The 23,740-nt window shown below is 40.9% G+C and overlaps 1 protein-coding gene across 7 annotated transcripts in view; it reads left to right on the top strand.

Moving 5' to 3' along the window:
• Positions 1–1,299: 1,299 nt before the first annotated feature.
• Positions 1,300–23,740, top strand: part of LOC135875485 (mediator of RNA polymerase II transcription subunit 23) — a 56,438-nt gene continuing 33,997 nt past the window's right edge. For 3 of the 7 annotated variants that reach the window (XM_065400337.1, XM_065400334.1, XM_065400333.1), the window contains exons 1-10: positions 1,321–1,359; positions 7,746–7,777; positions 7,902–7,989; positions 8,991–9,115; positions 9,265–9,376; positions 10,103–10,201; positions 11,100–11,201; positions 12,478–12,547; positions 15,066–15,178; positions 15,943–16,038. In XM_065400337.1, the coding sequence (XP_065256409.1) occupies positions 1,321–1,359; positions 7,746–7,777; positions 7,902–7,989; positions 8,991–9,115; positions 9,265–9,376; positions 10,103–10,201; positions 11,100–11,201; positions 12,478–12,547; positions 15,066–15,178; positions 15,943–16,038 (876 nt within the window). Of the gene's footprint in view, positions 1,360–7,745; positions 7,778–7,901; positions 7,990–8,990; positions 9,116–9,264; positions 9,377–10,102; positions 10,202–11,099; positions 11,202–12,477; positions 12,548–15,065; positions 15,179–15,942; positions 16,039–16,600; positions 16,619–23,740 lie in introns of all 7 variants that reach the window. The other 4 variants (XM_065400331.1, XM_065400335.1, XM_065400332.1 and 1 more) reach the window with 4 other exon arrangements.

The raw sequence follows: 23,740 nt of genomic DNA, 5'->3' as shown, positions 1-23,740 counted from the left end.
TTGCAGCATCAGCCCTTTCCTTGCCAGCTTCTGTGAGCAGGGCCTGCCTCTGGCTCACAGCTTAACTTTGCTTTATGTTAGCAAAGTCTTGACCATTACTTTAGTTCAGGCCTTAGGCCTCATACCGGGCCTCTGATACCAAGGTTTATATCTCAGGGCCTCCTCTTACTACAACCAGGAGCCACCAGAAGTAAGCCCGTGCCCCAGCCCTGAGCCCCCTCTTGCACCCCAAACACTGCATCCCCAGCTCTACTGCAGAGCCTGCACCCCCAGAGACCCCCTTCCATACCCTGAACCCCAGCACAGGGAAAGTGAGTGAGGGTGAAAGAGAGCAAGCCATCCAGGGATGGGAAATGTAGTGAGGAGGGGCTGGAGCTTTGGGGAAGGGGTGGGGCCTCACAGAAGGGGTGGGGCTAAAGTGTTCAGTTTTGTGCCAATAGAAAGTTGGCAACTGGGGAAGGGGGAGCAGCCTGACGTCCAGTCCCCTGGAGCACGGGTGCCCAGTCCCCGCACCTTAGAGTGTTGGGGCTTAGCGTAAAACAGCCCTGCCTGTGCCCCTAACGTTTTCTGGCGCTTTGCAATGGAATCATAGAAGATCCAGTCCCCTGCTCAAAGCAGGGCCAATCCCCAGACAGATATTTACCCCAGTTCCCTAAATGGCCCCCTCAAGGGCTGAACTCACAACCCTGGGTTTACCAGGCCAATGCTCAAACCACTGAGCTATTTCTCCCTCCTCTCAGTTTTCTCTTGTGATTCAAGGAGGCCTCGGTTGAAGACGGCGGCCTGGCCGCTGCCTGCGTCACTGCGGACAAGCTCTTGAGATGCAGCCCCCCCGCCGTGGGACTTGCTGGATAAGCTCTGGGAGCCACGGGAGACTCCTCGGCCCGAGTCCCGCCCAGGGCAGGGCCAGGCCTGAGAGAGGCTGACACCCGGGGCGTAGCTAGCCTGGTCCCCGCCATACACCCTCCCCCCAAGTCAGGGGCGCGCTCGTGTTCCGCACCGGCCTGTTTCTCCCCGCGGCGCACACGGGGTCCGGCCTCGGTCCAGCGCGTAGCGCCGGGGCGGCCTCAGGCCAGAGGGGTGCGAGAGCCGGAGGCTGGGGGCGGCCCCAGCGCGGAACTGCTCGGCCCGGGAAGCTGCTTCCCGGCGGGGACGGGTTCAGGGACGCACCTTCCGCCGGGGTCGCCGCCGGACCCAGAACCGCCGCCGCTCGGTTCCTCGGCGCGGGAGCAGGAGCTGGTCCCGGTTCGGTGCCGCCGCTGCCCGCAGGGAGTCTGGGGCCGAGCCCCGGGCGGGGCCATGGCGATCCCGATGGTGCCGATGGAGACCCAGCTGCAGAGCATCTTCGAGGAGGTGGTGGTGAGTCGCAGAGCCGGGCCGTCCCAGCCCCAGGGGCCACGGGGTGGGAGGGAATGGGGGGCTCTGGGGTGTTGCGAGGCGGGTCTGGGTGTTGCGGGGGCTCTGGGATGTGAGGAGCTGGAGACTTATTTACAAATTGGGGAGTGATCCATAGTTACTTTGTGGCCCTTGCTGATTTTGTCCCAGCATCATGGGGCCCGGTGGGCAGTACGGGCCCCGGTGGGATGTTGTTACAATTTTAAAGAGCTGGTGTGTCCCACTAATAACGGGTTGAAAGAATGAGGCAACAATAAAGCAGTTTGGTGGAAGAACATAAGTCTCAGCTCTCTACTTGCCTAACTAAAGCTAGATTGTGGTGATTTGTAGATACGGCAGAAATTGGTTTTAAGGAAGGATTTAAAAAGGACAGGTGGTGGCTTTGAAAATTCTGATAGGAAGGTGGGTTTTTTTCAGGAATAGGGGGATGATTTGGGAGAAATCATGGAAATACTCGAGAGAGAAGGGGGTGATCAAGGCAGGCATCATTGGCAGAGCAAAGACAGGTTTGATGGGTCATTCCGTTGTCAAGCTGAGTAGCGCAGGGCTAAATGATAAAAACACCTGAAAAGCAAAACCAAGGAGTTTGTGTTTGATACGGTGGAGGAGAGGGGAGCCAGTAGGGGAATACAAAGAGTAGGGAGATGTGGTTGGAGCCAGGAAGATGATCCCAGTATTTTTAGTAGACTTAAGGAAAGTGATGTGGCAGGTATCTAAGTCAGCGAGGTTGGGTTACAGTAGTCAATGCCTGGGATGACAAGGGGCTCAACAAGAGATCTGGCAGTCAGACAGAAAAGGCTGAATCTTAAGTAGAAGCAACAAAACTTGAATAAGCCCTGGATATGTAGGTCTTATAGTCGTGGTTCTCACAACAAACTCTTGCTGGTGGCCAGTCTGACATGTTTTCCTAAAATATGTAATTAACTTCAAGCAAAACAAATAAATACGTATCTTTACATATCCAAATCATTGTAACCGATTAATGTAGGGTTTTTTTTTCAGATTCAATAATAAAAATAATATACATTATCTCCCTCAGATGTAAACTAACTTGTTTGTCTTAGTGATTGGCTGAACAAGAAGTAAGACTGAGTGGATTGTAGGCTCTAAATTTTTACATTGTTTTGTTTTTGAGTGCAGTTAACCAAATAAAAAAAAAATCTACATTTGTAAGTTGCACTTTCAGGATAAAGAGATTGCACTACAGTACTTGTTATGATGTGAATTGAAAAATACTATTTATTTTGTTTATCATTTTTACAGAGCAATTATTTGTAATACAAATAATAAAAAGTGAGCACTGTACACTTTGTATTCTGTGTTGTAATTGAAAACAATATATTTGACAATATAGAAAAACATCCAAAAAAGTAGTACATTTCAATTGGTATTCTATTGTTTAACAGTGCAATTAAAACTGTGATTAATTGCGATTAATTTTTTTAATCATGATTAAATTTTTTGAGTTAATCACGTGAGTTAACTGCGATTAATCGATAGCCTAATTTAAATATTCTTTTTATATCCACCCTGAAGTGGCTAAAGAACATCATTAACAAACGTAAAATATTTTTTTCTGAGAAACTTGCTTTTGTCTGCAAAATTGTTTTGGGCTTATGGTTGTGAAGATCACCTGATAATGTGAACTGATTAAATACTGTGTCTGAATGTTCAGACAGACACTTCCAATGGTTCTATTGTACTCATGGCTTTGCCAACCACTAGAGAAATTAACGAATGGTTGCTTTCAGTGCTGCTATTTGTAACTTTCATTACTCTGTGGACAGCTGTGAAACTAAGGCCTTGGCTACACTTGCAGATGTACAGCGCTGTGAGTTAAACCTGACTTCGTGCAGCTGAGTAGTGAAAGCGCTGCAGTCTGTCCACACTGACAGCTGCCCAGCGCACTGTCGTGGCCACATTTGCGGCAATTGCAGTGCTATTGGGAGCGGTGCATTATGGGCAGCTATCCCACAGAGCACCTTTTCCCATTCTGGCGCCGTGGGTTGTGGGAAGGGGGCGTAGGTACGGGGCATGCTGGGTCCTGTCCCAATGCCCCATGATGCATCCCTTTGTTTCCGTCCACCTTTGGCGCCATCTTTCAACGGTTTCTGTGCAGCGCGATCTGTCTGTGGGAAATGGAGTCCGAACTGCTGAGGTGTATGCTGGCGAGTCTCGCCAGCACGTCACGTTTGGCTGTCGAACTATTCCTTAAGATCCAAAGTGACAGTGAGAGTGAGGGTGAGGAGTCCGACGATACTATCGAACCGCATAACGCGTACGACATGAAATTGCTTGTGGAATTCACGGACATGCTCAGCACCGTGGAACGCCGCTTTTGGGCTCGGGAAACAAGCACCGAGTGTATGATGCACGCATCTTTCGGAACACTTGGCTGTTCAGGAAGATGCAGGCCGGGACTTTTTTCCCAGAGCGGAAGATCACGGTAGGGGAAGTTGAAATGCCCATTGTGATCCTTGGAGATCCCGCTTACCCGTTAATGCCGTGGCTCATGAAACCCTACACAGGGAGCCTTGACAGCAGCAAGGAACGGTTCAACTACAGGCTGAGCTGGTGCTGAATGACTGTGGAGTGTGCCTTTGGCCGTTTAAAGGGCCGCTGGCGATCTCTGTATGGGAAGCTGGACTTGGCCGAAAACAGCTTCCCCGCGGTTATATCCGCGTGCTGTGCCCTCCATAATATTTGTGAAGGGAAGGGTGAAAGCTTCACTCAGGCATGGACCTCCGAGGTTGAACACCTGGAGGCTGAATTTGCACAGCCAGAGAGCAGGGCTATTACAGGGGCCCAGCCCGGGGCTGCAAGGGTTAGGGATGCCTTGAGGGAGCAATTTGAGGCTGAAAACCAGCAGTGATATTTGGTGCCCTGCACGGGAGTGAAGTGCAGTAGTTCCAATCTTTAGGAATCAGTGTTTGCTAAGCAGACAAGCAGACTTGCAGTGCCTGTTTATTTCCTGGGCTAAGGAGTCTTTTACTTTATGCAATAATAAAGAATGTTTTCAAAGCCAAAGAATCCATTTATTGAAAAGAAAAAAAAATTATTTATTGAAAAGAAACAAGGGGGTGGAGTGGGGAACAGTACAATCACAGATTTGTGTATGTCCTGTCTGGTGTGCTGTGCAGTGAGTGCTGCACTTCAGGACAGCTATACTGCATGGTGATGGGGTTGAGTGCAGAGGGTTAGGGTCGTGATTTTCAGGGCTGGGTGGTGAAGATACTGGTGTTGGAGGCAGTGGGTGGCGTGAAGAACACGGAAGTTGGGGAAAGTGGGTTGGAGGTGACAGTGGGGCACAACGGAAAGAGTTTTGGGACAAGGGCTGTAGGGGGGGGGTGGCGTTTGCATTTGCGGTACTGCTCCTCTTTCTGCATGGCTACCAGCTCCTGGATAGCGTCTGCTTGGCGCTCCAGGATGCTTATGAGCCTATCAGTGCTTTGCTGCCGGTGCGCGGTGCTTTGCCGCCGGTGCGCTGCGTTTTCCTGGCGGATCCTGCTTTCTCTCTCCCTCCAGTCCTGTGCTTTCTCATTCTCTTTAATAGATTGCCGCATCACTTCTTGCAGCGTGTCTTCTTTGCTTTTTCGCGGTCTCTTCCTGAGTCTTTGCAGTCTCTGAGCAGGCGATAAGAGGGACGGCTGAGGTCTCAAGGTTGATGCAGCTGTATAGGCAAAACGCAACATTTAACAGAGGCAGCAATGTTTATACCAGACAGAGTACTGATTCCCCCCACACTTAAGGAGTAGAAAACACACAGGGTCTACACAATAGCATAATTTTCCCGTCCAAAACAGAGCACACATATCCCACGGGAGCCTCAAAATGGTGAGTAAGGGGGACTGATTGTTTCAGGGCTGCACTGTCCTCTGGGTTTCTGTGCCTTGGGGAGAGCCAACAGCTTCAGGGGGCACCTACACTGAACACTGTCTCAACATTTTCCACAGGAGTTCGTCCTGGACGATATCTCGCTGCTGAGGGTGACCTGGGAAGCAAGGGAGGGTCTTCTACTGCAATGCGGCTTCCGCCCTGGCCCATATGCAGCTTGCCTGTGTGCAGCAATGGTCCCCCCACCCCTCGCGGCACAGTGGCGCGGATACGTTAGCCTGGCTGGGACAAGGACCACGGTGGCTCTCCCGATAAACCTGCGCAAGCGCATTGCACACGTTCTGGATGAGACATTCGAGGAGATTACCGAGGCCGATTACCGCGATGTGATAAACCACATCAATGCACTATTCCGCATCTAGGCATGCATGCCTAACCCTCCTCTCCCAAAGAGCCCGCACCGAAAAAATTCCTCCCCGAAAAAAAAACCCGCTTACCGGGAACCTGCTCTTCTGTTTGTCCTCCACCAAGTACCGGCCGCTGCGACTGGCTACCTTCCTCCTGGCTTTAGAAGAGCTCCTGGCTGCATGGCTCCAGGGATTCCAGGGTGTCTCCATCTGGCCCACCACCATCACTCCCGTTTTCCTCCTCCTCTTCCTCCTCCCCCCCCCCCCCCACACCAGCTCTGAAGTGTCCATGGTGGTGCTCGGAGTGGAGGTGGGGTTAACCCCAAGTATCGCATCCAGCTCTTTGTAGAATCGGTAGGTCGCGGGGGGAGCACCCAAGCGGCCGTTTGCGTCGCGGGCTTTGCGGTAGGCACTCCGCAGCTCCTTCACTTTAATCCTGCACTGCAGGGCGTCCCGGTCATGGCCCCTTTCCATCATGTCCTTTGATACCTTCCCGAAGGTATCGTAATTCCTACGGCTGGAGCGCAGCTGGGACTGTACAGCCTCCTCCCCCCAAACACTGATGAGGTCCAGCAACTCGCCATTGCTCCATGCTGGGGCTTGTTTGGCACATGGAGGCATGGTCACCTGGAAAGATTCGCTGATAGCACTCCACGCCGGGCTGAGCAAACAGGAAGGGGATTTTTAAAATTCCCGGGGAATGTAAAGGGTCGGTCACGTGGTTGGTTACCTGAGGCCAGGGCAGTAGAGTTTGAACTGATGACCAGAGTGGCTAGAACAGGCATTGTGGGATACTGCCGAATAATTCTGGAGGCCATTCACAGCGCATTGGGCGGCCACACTGGCGCGGCAGCGGCAGCGCAATACTCGCTATTCCTCTCGGAGAGGTGGAGTACATGCAGCGCTGCAACCACAGAGATACAGCGCTGCAAATGCCTTGCCAGTGTGGACGAGGAGTGAGTTACAGCGCTGGGGGCGGCTTTACAGCGCTGCAACTCGCACATGTAGCCAAGGCCTAAGTATCAGAGGGGTAGCCATGTTAATCTGTATCCACAAAAACAAGGAGGAGTCCGGTGGCACCTTAAAGACTAACAGATTATTAGTCTTTAAGGTGCCACCAGACTCCTAGCTGTGAAACTGACTTTAGTTTCTGTCAAGAACTTAGGAGAGTCAACTCTCTGCAGGTACTTGGAAAAGCTATAAGCTGCTGTAAGCAGGCAATGCAAGGACTTACAAGTGAAAAGGACCATCAAAGGCACCCTCTATTCCTTCACATCCTATTACCAGTAGAGAATAATACTTAAAACATTTAATGTCATTATATATACATTGATGTGGTGCCATCATCTTGAATATTGTGTTCAGCACTAGACACCCTATCTAAATATAAAAGAAATGTGAAAGGTCCATAGAAGGGCAACAAAAATTATTAGAGGGATGGAAATAATCTCACGTGATATACTAAAAAAGACTGTTCAGAAAGGAGAAAAGTAAGAGGATATATAAAATAATTAATGGTATAAGGAAGGTAAATTGAGTATTTCTATATATCCTTATAATCCAAGACCATAGGATCATCCAGTAAAATTAAAAATCAACAGATGTAAATTAAATAAAAGGAAATACTTTCATACGCACAGCATAATTAATTTGTGGAACTCACTGCTGCATAATATAATTGAGGAAAAGAATTCAGTAGGATTCAGATGATTAGATCTTTATATTTATAAGAAGATCCACAGTTACACAAGCTAGAATAAAAAGTGAATAAAAATATAAATCCTCCTACTTCAGTACATAAATCAATCACTATGAGTTAGAGAGAAACTCCCTCCACCCAACTCCTCAAGAAATGTTGTTGTATATTTGTCAAAGGGCATGCATGGGAGGGCAGAGAGGGACATTGTACCTGCTGAAGCATCTGGTGCAGGTCACTTTCAAGAGACAGTATATCAGGCTAGAAAGACCATTGGTGTGATCCTATGTTACTTTTTACTGAACATGCCTCATCTTGATAATTCTATTTTCATTACTACTAAGTGTATCTGTAGCAGAGCTTTAGATCAAGTTGCCATTAATCACCAAGACTTGAACCCCTTTCTCTTACAGAAAACAGAAGTTATAGAGGAGGCTTTCCCTGGGTGAGTGTAATGACAATTTATTTGTGCATGAGATTCATTGTGACTATCTTCTATATCTGCTCTTTTTAATTATGCTACCTTTCAAGAACACATTGCAGATAACTAGTGTTCTTATTTGCAATAGCATGTTTATGGACACTCCTGAAGATGAGAGAACCAAATTGATCAGCTGCCTGGGAGCTTTTAGACAGTTCTGGAGCAGTCTTTCCCAGGTAAGCATTTCATTTATTGCTAATGTAGTTATATTTTACAGCACCCGATAGTGTACTAGATACATAGCTAAGGCATGATTCCTGTCCCAAACCGCTCACAATCTAATTTCAGACTGGGGAAAGAAAAGTAGTAGGGAAATAACAAAACACTATGGTGAGCTTAGATGGGAAGGATAGTGCTGACATCAATGAAATTACATGATTACTTGGCAAAGGCTGGTGCACAACATGGTGTAGTAGTAAAGAATAACTCCTTTTATAAATATAAATATCAAAAGTAAATGGTCATTTCTGGGGTAATTGGGGTAAATGGGGTAATTTCTTATAGCTGTTGTGGTAGAAGAGGTTCTGAAGGAGGGGCTTGAATTAAAGGAGGGATATATTTCATGAAAAACATTTATGCATAAAATATTACTATCCCATGACTCGACCATTCTTGCAAAGCATGGGTCTTTGATATAGGTAGAAAGAAATGCATTATACATAGGGTTTTCTAAAGCAATCATTAAACTTCTCTGATTACTTTATGCACTGCCAAAATTCACTCAAATCTCTGTTGATGCATCCTGTGCTCGGCAGCCTATTCCACTCTGTTTCAAAGTAATCTGATTATTTGTTCCTGTTCACAAGTATCATTCCTTACTTTGGTATATCCTGCTATTATAAAACATTAATATCGGCAAATGAATGGTTTAATTTAATTACATACTGGATATATGAAGTCTTCATTTCAACTCTGTAGTCAGCCCAGCAATATACTTTCTTTGTTTCTCTTAACATAGGCTATCGGGATATAACTTTGTATGTCACAGATTGGGGAAATTTCTTGAAATAAGATAAAAGTGGATGTTAAAGGAGCAATCTTTGACAGATTAAATACCCAGAAGTCATTATCTCTCATTTGTTCCTTTTACTCATAGTGTAGCAATTTGTGGTTTTAAGAAGAAGTTACTTACGTTGCCATAGTAAGTAGTTTATTTTAATCCTCCACTGTTTTCCAGGAATCTCATGAACAATGTGTCCAGTGGATTGTAAGATTCATCCACAGCCAGCACAGTCCTAAAAGAATTTCTTTCTTGTATGACTGTTTAGCAATGGCAGTCGAGACTGGTCTGTTGCCACCCAGGTATGTTTAGTGTTGGTGAAGCAAGAAATACAATATGCATAAGTTGTAGTATTGTAGATTAATTAAAAAAAATTCCTTAAAACTACTGTTAATTGGAAATCATCTACTTATTCTCGTGCATCACTCACTGTTGTATTCTTTTTTACTAGAATGGTTTGTGAATCTCTAATAAACTCGGACACCCTTGAATGGGAAAGGACACAGCTGTGGGCATTAACATTTAAACTGGTCCGGAAAATAATTGGAGGTGTAGACTACAAGGTATTTTTCCTAAGAAATTTTGGAAACTGTGGTGGTTTTTATAAGTTTATAGTGCTTCTTTCTGGTATTCCAGAGACTGTGTTGAACCTGTCTCTGTCAGTTTAGTATTTTGTCATCAATTAAATCAGATATTCTCAATTTTTTTCCTAGTGTAGACCCACATCTTAATTAATATTTTCTGTTGTACACCTTACTTCCCAGTCATGGTGACAGAGTCACCTTACCTTCCATTTTCAATTGCAAACTAAATAAATAATATTCCTAATGCAATTTCAACAATTGTTTGCCTGGAAAAGTATTATTATAAAAGCATTTAGGGTAATATCCTCAGCTCCATCTCTGTGCTATGGAAAGGGTCAGACTGAGCAATGTAAAAGGCACCTTATAGAAGCACTGTGTCTGGTGTGGGAAGATTTTGCCAGTGCAGGCACTGAGGAAGACATTCGTAAATCTGCCTCTTGGGGTATGTCTACACAGCAAAGAAAAACCCGTAGCTGGCCTGTGCCAGCTGATTCAGACTCGCAAGGCTTGGGCTGCGGGGCAGTTTCATTGCTGTGTTGACTTCCAGGCTCAGGCTGGAGCCCGGGCAGTGGGTTCTTACTGTGACTCTTAGAAGCAATGCACCGAACCTTGTCCTTAATATTTTCTGAGCTGTCTTCTGATGCACTTTGGCTCCTAGAAATTGAGAATTTTTGTGAACATTAATTTGTATATGATTTCTCTCAGGGTGTGCGAGATCTGTTGAAGGTGATCCTGGAGAAAATCCTAACTATTCCTAACACAGTGAGCTCAGCTGTTGTACAGCAGCTATTAGCAGCAAGAGAGGTAACTCTAAAATGTTATATGGTGTCACAATGAAAAAGTTGGTCTCAATCTTTTGTCATTGATCTTCACAATATTCTAAAATGGATCTCTTTGGAGCCTTTTAGATCTGATATAAATGAATAGCTAAAGCTGATGACGTGTATTCTACTGGCTTTTGTGCCAGTGTATTTCAGGGTCATCTAATGGTGAGCCTTCTTGTATTATCTACAACAGTGGTTTTCTGCCTGTGGTCCGTGACCCGTGGGGGTCTACAGACTATGTCGACTTCCAAAGGGGTCCGCCCCTCCATTTGACATTTTTTAGGGGTTCGCAAATGAAAAAAGGTTGAAAACCACTGATCTACAACATTTCCATTAGCAGGCTATCTGGGCATAGTAGAATGCAGTGATGTAGCCGTGTTGGTCCTAGGATATTAGAGACACAAGATGGTTTACCTCACCCACCTGGGCATAGTAAAGTCAGGTTAGAATCTCAGTCTTAAAGGGATGCTAAATAAGCTTTATGAAATCCAATATTAATATTTTCATTAAACCAAAAAAAAAGAAAAACAGTTGGGATTTAAATATTTCCCATTGTTGCAACCAGATATTGTAGTGTTGTACTAGCGCATTAGAACCAGAAATTGAATCTCACCATTCTTCTTTCATTGTCCAAACTGAGTAAAATGTAAAAAGCAAACAGCATAAAGGGTGAAAAACAAAATACAATTTAATGACAATTTCATTATAATCAATGTGATACTAATAACACAAGTCACAGTTTAAAATAGTAACTTAATGTCCCTTCAAATCTTACATGTCTAGCTTCTAGAGCTCATTGTAGTTTAAATATTATTAAATTATTTGTTTATGGTAATTGTCCAAATTGCCTTACATTTTTAAATTTTACTTATTTCTAGGTTGTAGCCTATATTTTGGAAAGAAATGCTTGTTTATTACCTGCCTACTTTGCAGTTACAGAGATAAGAAAACTGTACCCTGAGGGAAAGCTTCCTCATTGGGTAAGGGTTTATTCATTGTATTTTATAAAGTGATATGTGCCTCGTTCTCTCCATACAAAACATTGGGTGCAATTTTTAAAAAAATGGATGCCTAATGCCTTGTCTATACAGTACCTAAAACTTAGGTTGACCTAACTACATCGCTCAGGGCTGTGAAAAATTTCATGTCCTGTGCAATGTAGTTTGGTCAACCTAACCCCGACTGTAGATGCAGCAAGGTCAACAGAAGAATTCTTCCATCGACCTAGCTGTCATCTCTCAAGGGGTGAATTTACTGGAGTAACAGAAACCCCCCTGCTATCACTGTAGTATTTGTCTGTGCTACAGCAGCATAGCTGCAGCTGTGCCTCTGTAGCACTTGAAAATATACACTTAGTTTCTGTTTAAGCACTAAATGAGGCCCCTGTACTGCAGCTGATTCGCTGGCAGATCCCTGTGCTTACGTGCGGATCATGCCATAGACTCCATGCAAGTGGCCTAACTTTCAAAATTGTTGAGTGCTCAGCAGGTCTTATTGATTTAAAATTTGGAAAACTAGGCAACTTATTTAAGTGCCTAAATATGGACTAAATTAGGCACCTGCTTAAAAACAACAACAAAAACTACACACAAACGTTGGCCATATTGCTTTAGATGTGCATCTGAATGTTATGTTCTCGAATTTTAGCATTTGAGACTGGGTTGAAATTCTTCGTGTGCCTACCAGCTTTATTCACACTCTCCATATGACTAGGAAGATAAGCAAACAGCTTTAATTTTCCAGTGTGGCCAGCTTTGTGGCCTGATATTCACCATTACAGAATTATTTGGCATTTTCGTATAATCAAAACAGCCTTAACTTCCTAAAGATTGTGATACTCATTCAGTACATGTTCCTCTTGTCCTTTTGGTTCTTTTGAAGAACCAGATCTCTGGTTTTGCTTGCACAGAAAGGGGCATGTTTCTTTGATTAGAGGAGATAAGGGGTGAAACTCCCATTGATTTCACCGGGGCCAGGATTTCATCCAAGAAGTGGTAAGTTAAGTGCCTTTGAGGAATTGCTCAGATGAAGAAAATGGTGTTCTATTGCTAAATAGAATTTTAAACCTGACATGAAAGGCAATAAATAATGTACATTGCAAGCATGTTGTACACATGAAAAGTAGCTATTTTGATTTGCTCTGATTTCTGTCAAAAAGAGCATATATCCTTCAAGTATTTTACCTGATTTAATGTCTTGTTTTAAATTGAATATTGTGTTAATTTAAATAATTTAGTATTAATAATCTTCTTTCAGTTGCTAGGTAACTTAGTATCAGACTTTGTGGATACCTTCAGACCCACTGCAAGAATAAATTCCATTTGCGGTAAGAAAGCATGAGTGAAGTGAATTTAGATTGAATTGAATTTTTAACCAGTAGGCCTAGCTAATTTGGGGTTAGCCTTGTATGTTAATTCGTGCAAAATGCTTGAGTGTGTAGCATTTATGTAATACCTATCAATGACTTTTTTTTATCCTGCTTCAATTTAAAAAAAGTTTGAAAACTTATTTGGATTTACCAGATTAAAAGTACTGCTTTGAGCAGAGGTAGAAAGTGGAAAATTGCTTTTTTTCACTTGCCCCCTCTGCACAAAGTGATATTGTCCCTTCTGTGGTCTTAACCTGGCCTATGAATTCAAGGGTGTGTCTACATTTAATTACTTTTGCACTGGTCTAGCTATGCCAAATTCCCTAATTTATGTGATCCTTTAGTCTCCATAAAAAAAAAAAGGTTTTTTCATTCAGTTTTACTTCTCTCAAGAAATCTGCAAAAGTTTGATTAGGGCATTTCGGTCCTGTTTAATACTATTTTTGCTCTTTTAGAAGAAGAAGGATGCTTTTTTCCCTGTACATTTTTTTGTTGTTGGTTATTTCTTTGTTTTTGCAAGAGTATGCTAACACTCTTAAGTATATTTTTCCAAACACGTGGAAAGGATTTATTCATGTGACTCTCAGTCCTGGAAGAAATTTCCTAATTTGCTGAAAGTATTTGCATAAATGACCAGGTGTATTGTTGACTTTATACATTCTCTGACTCCACAAACAGACTATATACAGTTTAAGATAGAAATAGTATTAAAGGTGCTTGCTGTGTATAGTAGTCCTGCCCACACCCACTACTACTACAGTATAGTAGTATAATTCCTGCTGAAGGCAGGAAACCAGAGTGGGTGGACTAACCATCTACAGTAACTCCTCACTTAACCTCGTCCTGGTTAACATTTCATTGTTACGTTGCTGATCATTAGGGAACATGTTTATTTAAAGTTGCGCAGTGCTCCCTTATAACGTTGTTTGGCAGCCGTCTGCTTTGTCCACTGCTTGCAGAAAAAGCAACCCGTTGGAGCTAGCTGGTCAGGGCTTGGAACTAGGGTGGACCGGCAGCCCCCCATCAGCTCCCCTAAGTTCCCTGTGCGGCAGCTGCCCAGCAGGCTATCAATTGCGGGGCAGTTCAGCTGTCCCTCGCCCTCACTGCCGTGTGCTGCTCCTGCCCTCTGCCTTGGAGCTGCTCCTGGAAGTCTCCTGGTTGCTGTGTGTGTGTGTGTGGGGGGTGCTAATGTCAGGGTGTCTTCCTCCCCCTGCTCCTGCCCCCCATCTCCACAGAGCAGGTGGGGGACATCACAGGGCTCAGGATGGAGGGAGCTCGCTGGCAGCAGCTGCTGTCTCAAGTTGCTGATCTACTTAAAAAGGCAATGTACTTAGAGTGGGATCAGCATACTTAAAGGGGCAATGCGTGTGTCTCTCACACACACATGGTGTGTCTCTCTGTCTCTCTCTGCCACACTGCCTCCCCTCCCTCCATTCGTGCTGCCTTGTAGAGTGTGAGGCTACATTAACAACAATGTGTTTAACCCTTGAGGGCTCAGCCGAGTGCTAGTTCATCATTTAGCAGTAAGGCATTCTCTGGGAAATATCCCACCCTCTGACTCCACCACCTCAACCAAGCTTCACAATCATCATTGCTGCGTACAGTATTAAATTGTTTGTTTAAAACTTATACTGTGTAGATGTGTGTGTGTGTGTGTGTGTATACATACATACATACATACACAGAGAGAGAGAGAGAGAGAGAGTCTTTTGTCTGGCGAAAAAAATTTCCCTGGAACCTAACTCCCCCCAATTTACATTAATTCTTATGGGGAAATTGGATTTGCTTAACATCATTTTGCTTAAAGTAGCATTTTTTAGGAACATAACTACAACGTTAAGCGAGGAATTACTGTACTTTAATAGGGTGGAAGGGGGAAAGCAGTTATCCTTTAATTTCATTTTGTTTGAGAGAAGTTGAAGGCTCAGTGTAGCCAAACTGAATATTATTACATTACTTCTCCTGTGCTTTTGGATGTAATGGCAATAAAAGAACTATGACCATCCAGAGAAGAGGCTTGACCCATTTACAATAAAAGGTCCATAATGGCCCATTAGGGCTGAAATACAACTCCTGCTTTAGTTATAAACATTTATTGGACCAAAAAAAAGTTTTTATGGTCTGAGCATATGATGTGAACTTCTCCTGAGGATAAATAGTATATTTTAGTGTCATATTTACAAGTATTTTAATATATCTGGGGATGTCCAAACTGAACAGTTTATAGCAAAACATAATAGTTGAGTTTGCCCTTTAGCTAATGAGTTGAGATTTCTAATGCAAAAGGAATAATTGCTAACATTGGGAGCTTTATGCTAGCCAATTCCTGGTGGGAGATAACAGATTTAAATAAATATAGTGGGAAGGAATATTATTAGTAGTTTCCGAGGTGCGTTCTTGACCTTTAATGATTAAGTGCCATAGCCACTCAACTTCCTTAGCATTTATCCTTTCTCATTCTGTGTAATATGTGCAGGACGTTGTAGTCTTCTTCCTGTGGTAAATAACTCTGGCGCCATGTGTAACTCATGGAAGCTGGATCCTACAACCCTTCGTTTCCCTTTGAAAGGACTCTTGCCATATGATAAGGTATGCATGTGTAAACCTCCTAGTTATGAAACTTTTGTGTGTTTAATCTATGAAATTACTATTTATTTGTAGATTAGAGAGAGGAAGAGGGCAATTATTTTGAAAACTCGGGCTATCCCATTTTCAGTTAGAACTTCAAAATTAATTAACTTAATTTTCTCCAAATACATGACACAGTAATGGCAAACCATATACACACCAGGCGGTATGTGATGTTTTTACTGCCTGGCATACTGATGCCCTGAATTCTGAGAAGCAGTAGGTGTTGCATGCACCTATTCTGTGTCTGCATGTGAGAGAGAGAGAGAGGAAGATATAGAGGAAATGGAATGTGGAAAAAAAGAACTGTGTAGTTCATGCCTTGCACAACAGGGCAAGACACTTGATTTCACTTTTTAAATTGGTCTCAGACCCCAGGAGCGCTGTGGAGGCAGTGTGGTCAGCCCTTATTGAGAGGAATCTCATTGGTCTGCTGAAGCTGCTCTGCCCATATTTCAAAGATGTTTTCCAAAAAGTATCCCATCTTCTTATTGTCGAAGAAGGTCCCCCACAACTGGGAGTGTAAAACCAAGAGGAGGACACTCTCTGCTGATACTTACCTCCCTCTTGGGTATTCGAGAACAAAATAGTTCACCACCAATGGTACATACCTATAAATATAAACATATTGAAAATAATTCATTTTTTATTTTGTTGCATTTAATCACAACATTTAATTTAATCTTGAGGCAATGTTCGCGTATGTTTGTTTGTTTGTTTTTAAGGATCTGTTTGAGCCACAGACTGCTTTGTTGAGATATGTGCTGGAACAACCTTATTCCAGGGATATGGTCTGCAATATGCTAGGTCTGAATAAACAGGTACTGTACTATACTGTGATGCACGATTTAATTCTGCATAGAATCTGCACTATTCTTTTCTCTTTTCTTTGCTATAGCTAACTGAGCAAAACAGTTTAGGTCCGGACACTGATTTTTTTTTTAAATAATATCATATTAGGTAAATTGGATTCTATATTGTACCTATCATTTTTATATTGCTTTAAGGGTGTTTAAATTGAAAAATAGAGATTTAAAATATTGATTTTTTTTTTTTGCATTGCTTTTTTTTCCTATAAGGCCAGCCTCAAATATACCTTTGACAGACTATAACTTACCAAAGTTATTAGTTCTTTTTTAAAAGTTCTTGTTAATGTTCATGTAATTAGTTCCCAGAACTTTGTTGTATGTTGTTACTTTGGCATGTTACAGCATTCTATCAGTCGAGCGCTGATTTTATTTTTTTATACCTTTAAGTGGGAGGGCTTTGTCTGACTTGGGATTCCTTGAGGCTGGCCTCATAGTCACTGTTTTGTCTTTTCTTTTTTTCTTCCTTTATTTTTGTTCTGTCCTGTCTTGTCCTGCCCATCCTCCAATGCTCTAGACCTTGAACATTGCTCAGGTATGTTCACAACCTTACTGTTGTATTGTGACTAACGATACGCTGGCTGCTTTGTAGCCACTGATTCCAGTTAGAGAATACATGTACGGTCAGGGCTTGAAATTGGCAGGACCATTAGATGCTAGGACATGGGCAAATTCTCATTAAAATCTCTTAGGATATGAGAGATTTATTTAATATGAAAATGTACAGCCCCAGTGGTCCTCTGATCCTAAAATTTTAGTTGGGTTGGACCAGCACCATTTCCCCACCTGATCTATAGGCTTTTTCTTGGTTTTCTGGAATTTTCTGATGAAGAGAGATTATTGATTCAGTCCTTTCTTTCCTTATGTGGATAGAAAAACATTCCTTGAATTCACTTTTAGCACTGTAAATCTGGAGAGGCAACAACTGCTAAAATGGAGCTTGATGGGGAGGTCACATTATCGGACAGCCTCTGTGACAAATTCCCTTTCCTACATTAACCTTCCAGTGTCCTCTAAGCAGGGTGAACTAAGACAATACAAAGTGCTAGAAAAAAATGTTTGTTTTTTTTAAAGCCAAATTTTATAACCCTTCTGTTTATTTTTTGTCCAAATCTACTGTATGGACTTATGCTTGAAATTTTAAATATCGGTTATTACAACCTTTTTATTCTTTAAATTTTGAATCCTTCTTAGAATAGTAACCGGATCAACATCTATTTAAAAAAAAAAAAAAAAGTAATAATATCTAAGATATGTAAAATAGCGTTGCTGTTTGCAATACTATGGTGAAGGTTGTGTCAGTGTTTCCATTTATAAAACTTCTTTCAGGGACTTGTAACTTGACTGTAAAATTTGCATGACTCTGAAACCTCGCGTATAATATCTTCCACTGTAAATAAAAAACAGATCACGTTACTTGATTTGGTCAGTCCTTTTGAATGCACAAACTTCTTTATCTTATCAAGCTATTTGACAAATAATACTCCATTGCATGTAATTATCCTAAATATTTTAAAACCAAAATCATCTAAGGCAGCTGAAATGTTAAAATATGAAAACTAGCCGCTAGATTAATATTTAAATTAATAGGATTTTTTATTGTGTCTAAATTTCTATTTAGACAATAGATCAGGTTGTCACTTTGTGCAGCTTTTTATGGTTTAGTTGCTAAATAGCACAAGACATAGGCTAAAATGTGTACTGAATGTATTATATTTAGTTTATTGGTGGTGGTCTGCCCTTTCAGGCCAGAAGATCAAAGTTAAAATGTTAATTTTAACTCTTAAGTTTGCTATTCTCTAATTAAAAGATAACTGAAATACTTTATTTATTTTTTTGAGTTCTAGATGGTAATTTCTACACAGTGTTTCAACCTAGAGTGAATTTTTATGGCAAAGAAACAAACCCTTGAAAAACATGGCTTATAATGGAAATGCTGACAGAACATGAACTGTAGCTGTGCTACCATAATACCAGTATATGGACTTTCAGACCATTGTATTGACAGTAAAAGTTTAAGCATGAAATAGGGGGTGTATCAGGATAGAAGAGAAAATATTAAGCAGTACACCTTAAAAATCCTATTTTTCACAGTTTTAAGTAGAATATGAAAGTTTACTCACATTTGGGTGTAGGTTAATTTATTATGACTGCATTGATATTTCCAGTAACTTCAGTAAAATGTTGTATAGCACTTCCTGAAGAGCATGCTATTTGTGTTGCTACCTGCAGTAAAATTCTTAACTATTTTTGTGATGATGATGATGATCCATCTAGATCTAATAATAATAATAGTATTAGATATGAGTTAATCTATTGAAGGCCAAGTGGTTGTCAGTATAACAGAAATTATTGAAAATGTAAAGAAAATCATTAATAGTGTAAACTTTGTTTTAAAAACTAGTTTTGTGCCTTGCCAACTCTTAGAAATAAACGTAGAAACAAATAAATATAGGACCATCCTACAATCAGATCTGCCCCTTTTACTTAGCTATGCTTTGCAGACCCTCACTTATCTATCCACACAGACCCAGCTGCAGGATTGGAGCCTTCATGTGTACCTATTAGCTCATTACAGTAGAAAAGTGTTCAGGATAAATGTGATACTGATAAACAAGACCCTTGATCTGATTATCAAATATTCTTAAAGGTGAACAGCAAAACTGTTAGTATTATTTTTGTTTTTTAACAATGTATAGATTTATATTAGAAATATTTACTTTGAAAAAGTTCTTTGAGGTACATGAAAAGTACAAATTTAACTGTTTTTCATATTAACCTTGTAGAGACAAACATCAAGGCAGAGAAAGATACACAATTTTACACACTAATGTCAGGATTCTCAGTTTTTGTTTAGTCTTTTATGGCTATTTCTGTCATTGCTCTTGATGAAAAATTATAACTTCAAAATATTCTTATAGTGTGTGGGTTCTGGGGATTTTCCATTTTCTAGTAATGCACAATTTGGCATGCGAAAGTGTGGTACACCATCTCTTGCATAAGTGTTAAAAATTAAATCGTCCTTTAGGATGTACAGTTTGATCCAATTTGTATTTCATCTCCGTCAGTATATTACTAATTTCTTCCCAATATTTCTTTAACTTTGTATAGTTTCATAGAATGTTCGTTACAGCAAATATTTTAAATATGATTAGTTATTTTGGATGCCGTAAATTTCAGGAAGTCAAATTGCCACCTCTTCAAGGGGCCTCCTTTTCAGAAAGTGCTGAATAATCACCCCTTTATTATGTTTCAGGCTGGCATCCCATATTGGAGTATGATTTTATTTTCTCTGTGACTAAACATACATTTAAAACAAATTGAAAACCACTTTCTCTTTAGCTTAGTTGCCTGCAGTTTGGGTTCCTTGATGATACGTATCTCTGACCCCTCAAACAGTGGAGTGCTCTAAGCTTTCTTTAACGTGTGATTTCTATCGCTTGGCAAGTGTGCATGAAAGATATCTTCAAACATTTTGTTTCTGTACCTGTAATTATTGCCTGCTGTTAATAATTTTGGGCCTTAAAACAATTTTACTCATATTAAAATAGAAAGGAACATAAATTCTGGCAAGTCAAGTATAAAAGTATAATTAGGTGGGCCAAAAAAGAATTTGAAGCAAAAGACACACAAATGTAACAATAAACTTCTTCTTCTTCTTCTTTTTTTTTTTTTAAAGTACATCAAAAGCAGGAAACCTGCAAACAATCAGTAGGGCCACTGAACAATCGAGGTGCTAAAGAAGCTCTCAAGGAAGACAAGGCCATTGTGGAGAAGCTAAATAAATTATTTGCATCAGTCTTCTCTGCACAGGATGTTAGGGAGATTCCCAAACCTGAGCCATTCTTTTTAGGTGACAAATCTGAGGAACTGTCCCAGACTGAAGTGTCAGTAGAGGAGGCTTTGGAACAAACTGATAAAGTAAACAGTAATAAGTCACCAGGACCAGATGGTATTTACCCAAGAGCTCTGAAGGAACTCAATATGAAATTGCAGAACTACTAACTGTGGTATGTAACCTATTGCTTAAATTAGCCTCCATACCAGCTGACTGGCTGATAGCTAATGTGGTGCCGATCTTTAAAAAAGGCTCCAGTGGCGAACCTAGTAATTACAGCCTAACTTCAGCACCAGGCAAATTGGTTAAAACTATAGTAAAGAACAAAATTATCAGACACGTGATATGTTGGGGAAGAGTCAACGTGGCTTTTGTAATTGGAAATCATGTCTCACCAATCTATTAGAATTCTTTTATGGGTTCAACATACATGTTGACAAGAGGTCCCTCATCAAAGACTCTTAAGCAAACTAAGCAGTCATGGGATAAGAGGGAAGGTCACCTCATGGATCAGTAACTGGCTAAAAGATAGGAAACAAAGGGTAGGAATAAATGGATAGTTTTCAGAATGGAGAGGTAAGTAGTGGGGGTCCCTTAAGGATCTGCACTGGGAACTGTGCTGGTCAACATATTCATAAATGGTCTGGAAAAGGAGGTAAACAGTGAGGTGGCAAAGTTTGCAGACAATACAGAATTACTCAAGATGGCTAAATCGAAAGCAGACTGTGAGGAGTTGCAAGGGAATCTCACAAAACTGGGTGACTGGGCGAGAAAATGTCAGATGAAATACAATGTTGATAAATGCAAAGTAATCCACATTAGAAAACATAGTCCCAACTATACATACAAAATGATGGGGTCTAAATTAGCTGTTACCACGGAAGAAAAAGGTCTTTGAGTCATTATGGATAGTTCTCTGAAAACGTGCTCAGTGCGCAGCAGCAGTCCAAAAAGCTAACAATGTTAGAAACCATTAGGAAAGGGTTAGATAATAAGACAGACAATATTATAACGCCTCTCTATAAATCAGTGGTATGCCCACACCTTGAATACTGTGTGCCGTTCTGGTTGCCCTCTCTCAAAAAGATATATTAAAAATGGAAAAAGTATAGAGAAGGGCAGCAAAAATGATTAGGGGTATGAAACAGCTTCTATATGAGGAGAGATTAAAGAGATTGGACTGCTCATCTTGGAAAAGAGACAACTAGGAGGCAATATGTTAGAGGTCTATAAAATCATGAATGAGGATGTGTTCATGTAACATTAACCAGGGATCACCTGATGAAATGTAATAGGCAGCAGGTTTAAAACAAACAAAAGGAAGTCAATCTGCGGAACTCATTGTCAGGATGGTGTGAAGACCAAAAATATAACGGTTCAAAAAAGAATTTGATAAGTTCACGCAGGATAGGCCCATCAGTAGCTATTAGCCAACATGGTCAGGGACCATGCTCAAGGTGTCCCTAGCCTCTGCAAGGTGTCCCTTGCTCGGTTTTGTTACTCCCTCTGGAGCATTTGGCTCTGGTCACTGAAGAGAGAGTACTGGGCTAGATGAACTGTTGGTCTGACCCAGTATGGCTCTTCATATGTTCTTAAAATCTTTGCTGTTCACCTTTTCAGCCAGCAGTGATGGTATAAAGATTAAAGTAGAATATCCTCTTCTATGCCTTCTCCCAAGCCAGGTTGTAGTTTCATCCCTGCCTAAATCCATTTGTGCCAGGTTGTTTGAGAAAGGAGCTGTTGATTTTACCTGTGTCTATGCATCCCGGAAATGGAATTGAAGCATGAAGTGAAAGGAATGACTTAATACAGTATTATTCAGTTGACTTTCCTTTCCCTTTTCTTTTTACCACATTTTCTGTTTGGTACTAGGAATTTGGATTTCCTGGTATTTCACAGTATTAATTTGGCAAACATTATGGATCCACTGGTGTTAAGGTGTAAAGTAATCCTTTGATATTCTTTCCATTCGTATGTCAGAAATGGCACATACTTCTACTTACTGGGATTGATTCAGCTCCTATTGAAGAAAATGGCAAAATGTTCATTAAGCTGGTAGAAGTAGGATCAGACTCGATACAAACGTCTGGTTGCAATTTTAACAAGCTAATTGTGAGCCTGGGTAACCACCATATTTGGAAAAGGGGGCAATTTGTACCAGTATTATCCATAGTGTCTAATTGTTCCTCAGATAGCTCAACCATCCATATTTTATTAAATATTTGAGAACTATGAGGACAGTTACATTATTTATTGAATTATTAAAATCTTTTAAAAATGTGTTTTCTCTAAATATTTTTTATTAGAAGGCAGTTGACATTTTGACCAGTTCACTATGGCATCCCTAGTTCTTCAGGGACTGGTCTTATAAACTTTTTCAGAAAGTCAGAAATGGCCGTGGTAGCACTATTCTGATTTTTTTTTTCATATTTGTTTATGGTTTAATTGCAGTTTCAAATATAAATCCCCATTTTTCAAGCATTTAAAAACTTGTTTCAGGATGAAACTCCAGTTACTAGCCTGGGAATCATTTTGTTTTACCAAATTTAAAAAAAAATTATTGTAATAAGTGGGTCTTAGAAGAAAGTCTTAGTTGTTTCAGATACTTTTTAAAATTCATATATAATTCCAAAAATAGTCCTTTAACCAAAAAAAGGCAAATTAGTAACTGCTAGTTCTGGTATTTTAAGGAGTTAAACCATGAGGCTATAGGTATTCATGCTGTAGACCAGTCCCTGGGATATGTCTGTTTTTAATAAATTAAAGCCCCAATCCTGCAAACTTTTTCATATGTGCATAATTTTACTCATGTGAGTAGTCCAAAGCATGAGGTGTACATATAAGTTGCTTCAAACCTTTATGTATGGAAAATAGTAAAATGCCAGATATTGAGTTAATGCTGAAAGACTGTACTCAAAAAGCATTGTTAAGCTTCTTCCCAATCCTTTGAAAGTTATTTTAAAGCAATATGAGTAGAGGATTAGGTGATCAGCTGTATGTTTGAATTTCCTGGCTCCAAAGTTTGTCCAGCCTTGATATTATTTAAATGTTAAAATATATATTTATTAAGACTTGTTCCTTAATTAAATGTGCTAGGGATCTGACTACCATTTTGTCAATTTTATTATAAACTATAGAATAAAATGTACATTACTAGTGGAAAATTCCTACTGGAAATTCTGGCTTTCTTTTTCATGGTCATATTTTCCTGTCTATTGTATATTTTGAATAACTTTTATTTTTTAATATAGGCTAAGGTTGGTGGGCTGTTGGACATTAACCCACTGCCTATCAAGCTAGTGAATTTCAAGCCCTGTACACAGTAGTTTTGCATGCTGGATTATGAAATAGTCTGTAGTGTTGTCTGTTGCACCCTGCTCTGCTTCATAATTAGTTGCATTTGGAAAAAAGTATTTTCAACTGGTGGTGTTAATATTGCTCTTTGTAAACCTGTAATGTGGTTGATATGTGACAATGGCCTTGTGTATTTGGAAGAGAAGGTGAAACAGAAATTGATGCTTCCCTTTTTAGTTAGAAGTTTGTGTTAAGCATGCTTCAAGAAAGCGCAGCTAAACTTGTAGCTTTCTGCAGTTTTGAGTTGGCAAAGAGCATGTAAAAGAGGGGATGATGTTCATTATATTTATCAAGTTTTCCCATTCTTGCATTTTATTCTTAATTTGAAGGAAAAAAATCCCTTTTTCATGGCAAAAGACTAATATTGGTTAAAATTAGAATGAGCATCTCCTTTCAGCAATTTTCTTTCCTTTTTTATTAAAAAGGTTTTTAGGCTGCCTGGCTAGCGAGTCAAAGAACTCCTTT

This window comes from Emys orbicularis, chromosome 3, assembly GCF_028017835.1.
Source record: "Emys orbicularis isolate rEmyOrb1 chromosome 3, rEmyOrb1.hap1, whole genome shotgun sequence".
Lineage (NCBI taxonomy): Eukaryota > Metazoa > Chordata > Testudines > Emydidae > Emys > Emys orbicularis.
This window is presented reverse-complemented; position numbering and strand designations above follow the sequence as displayed.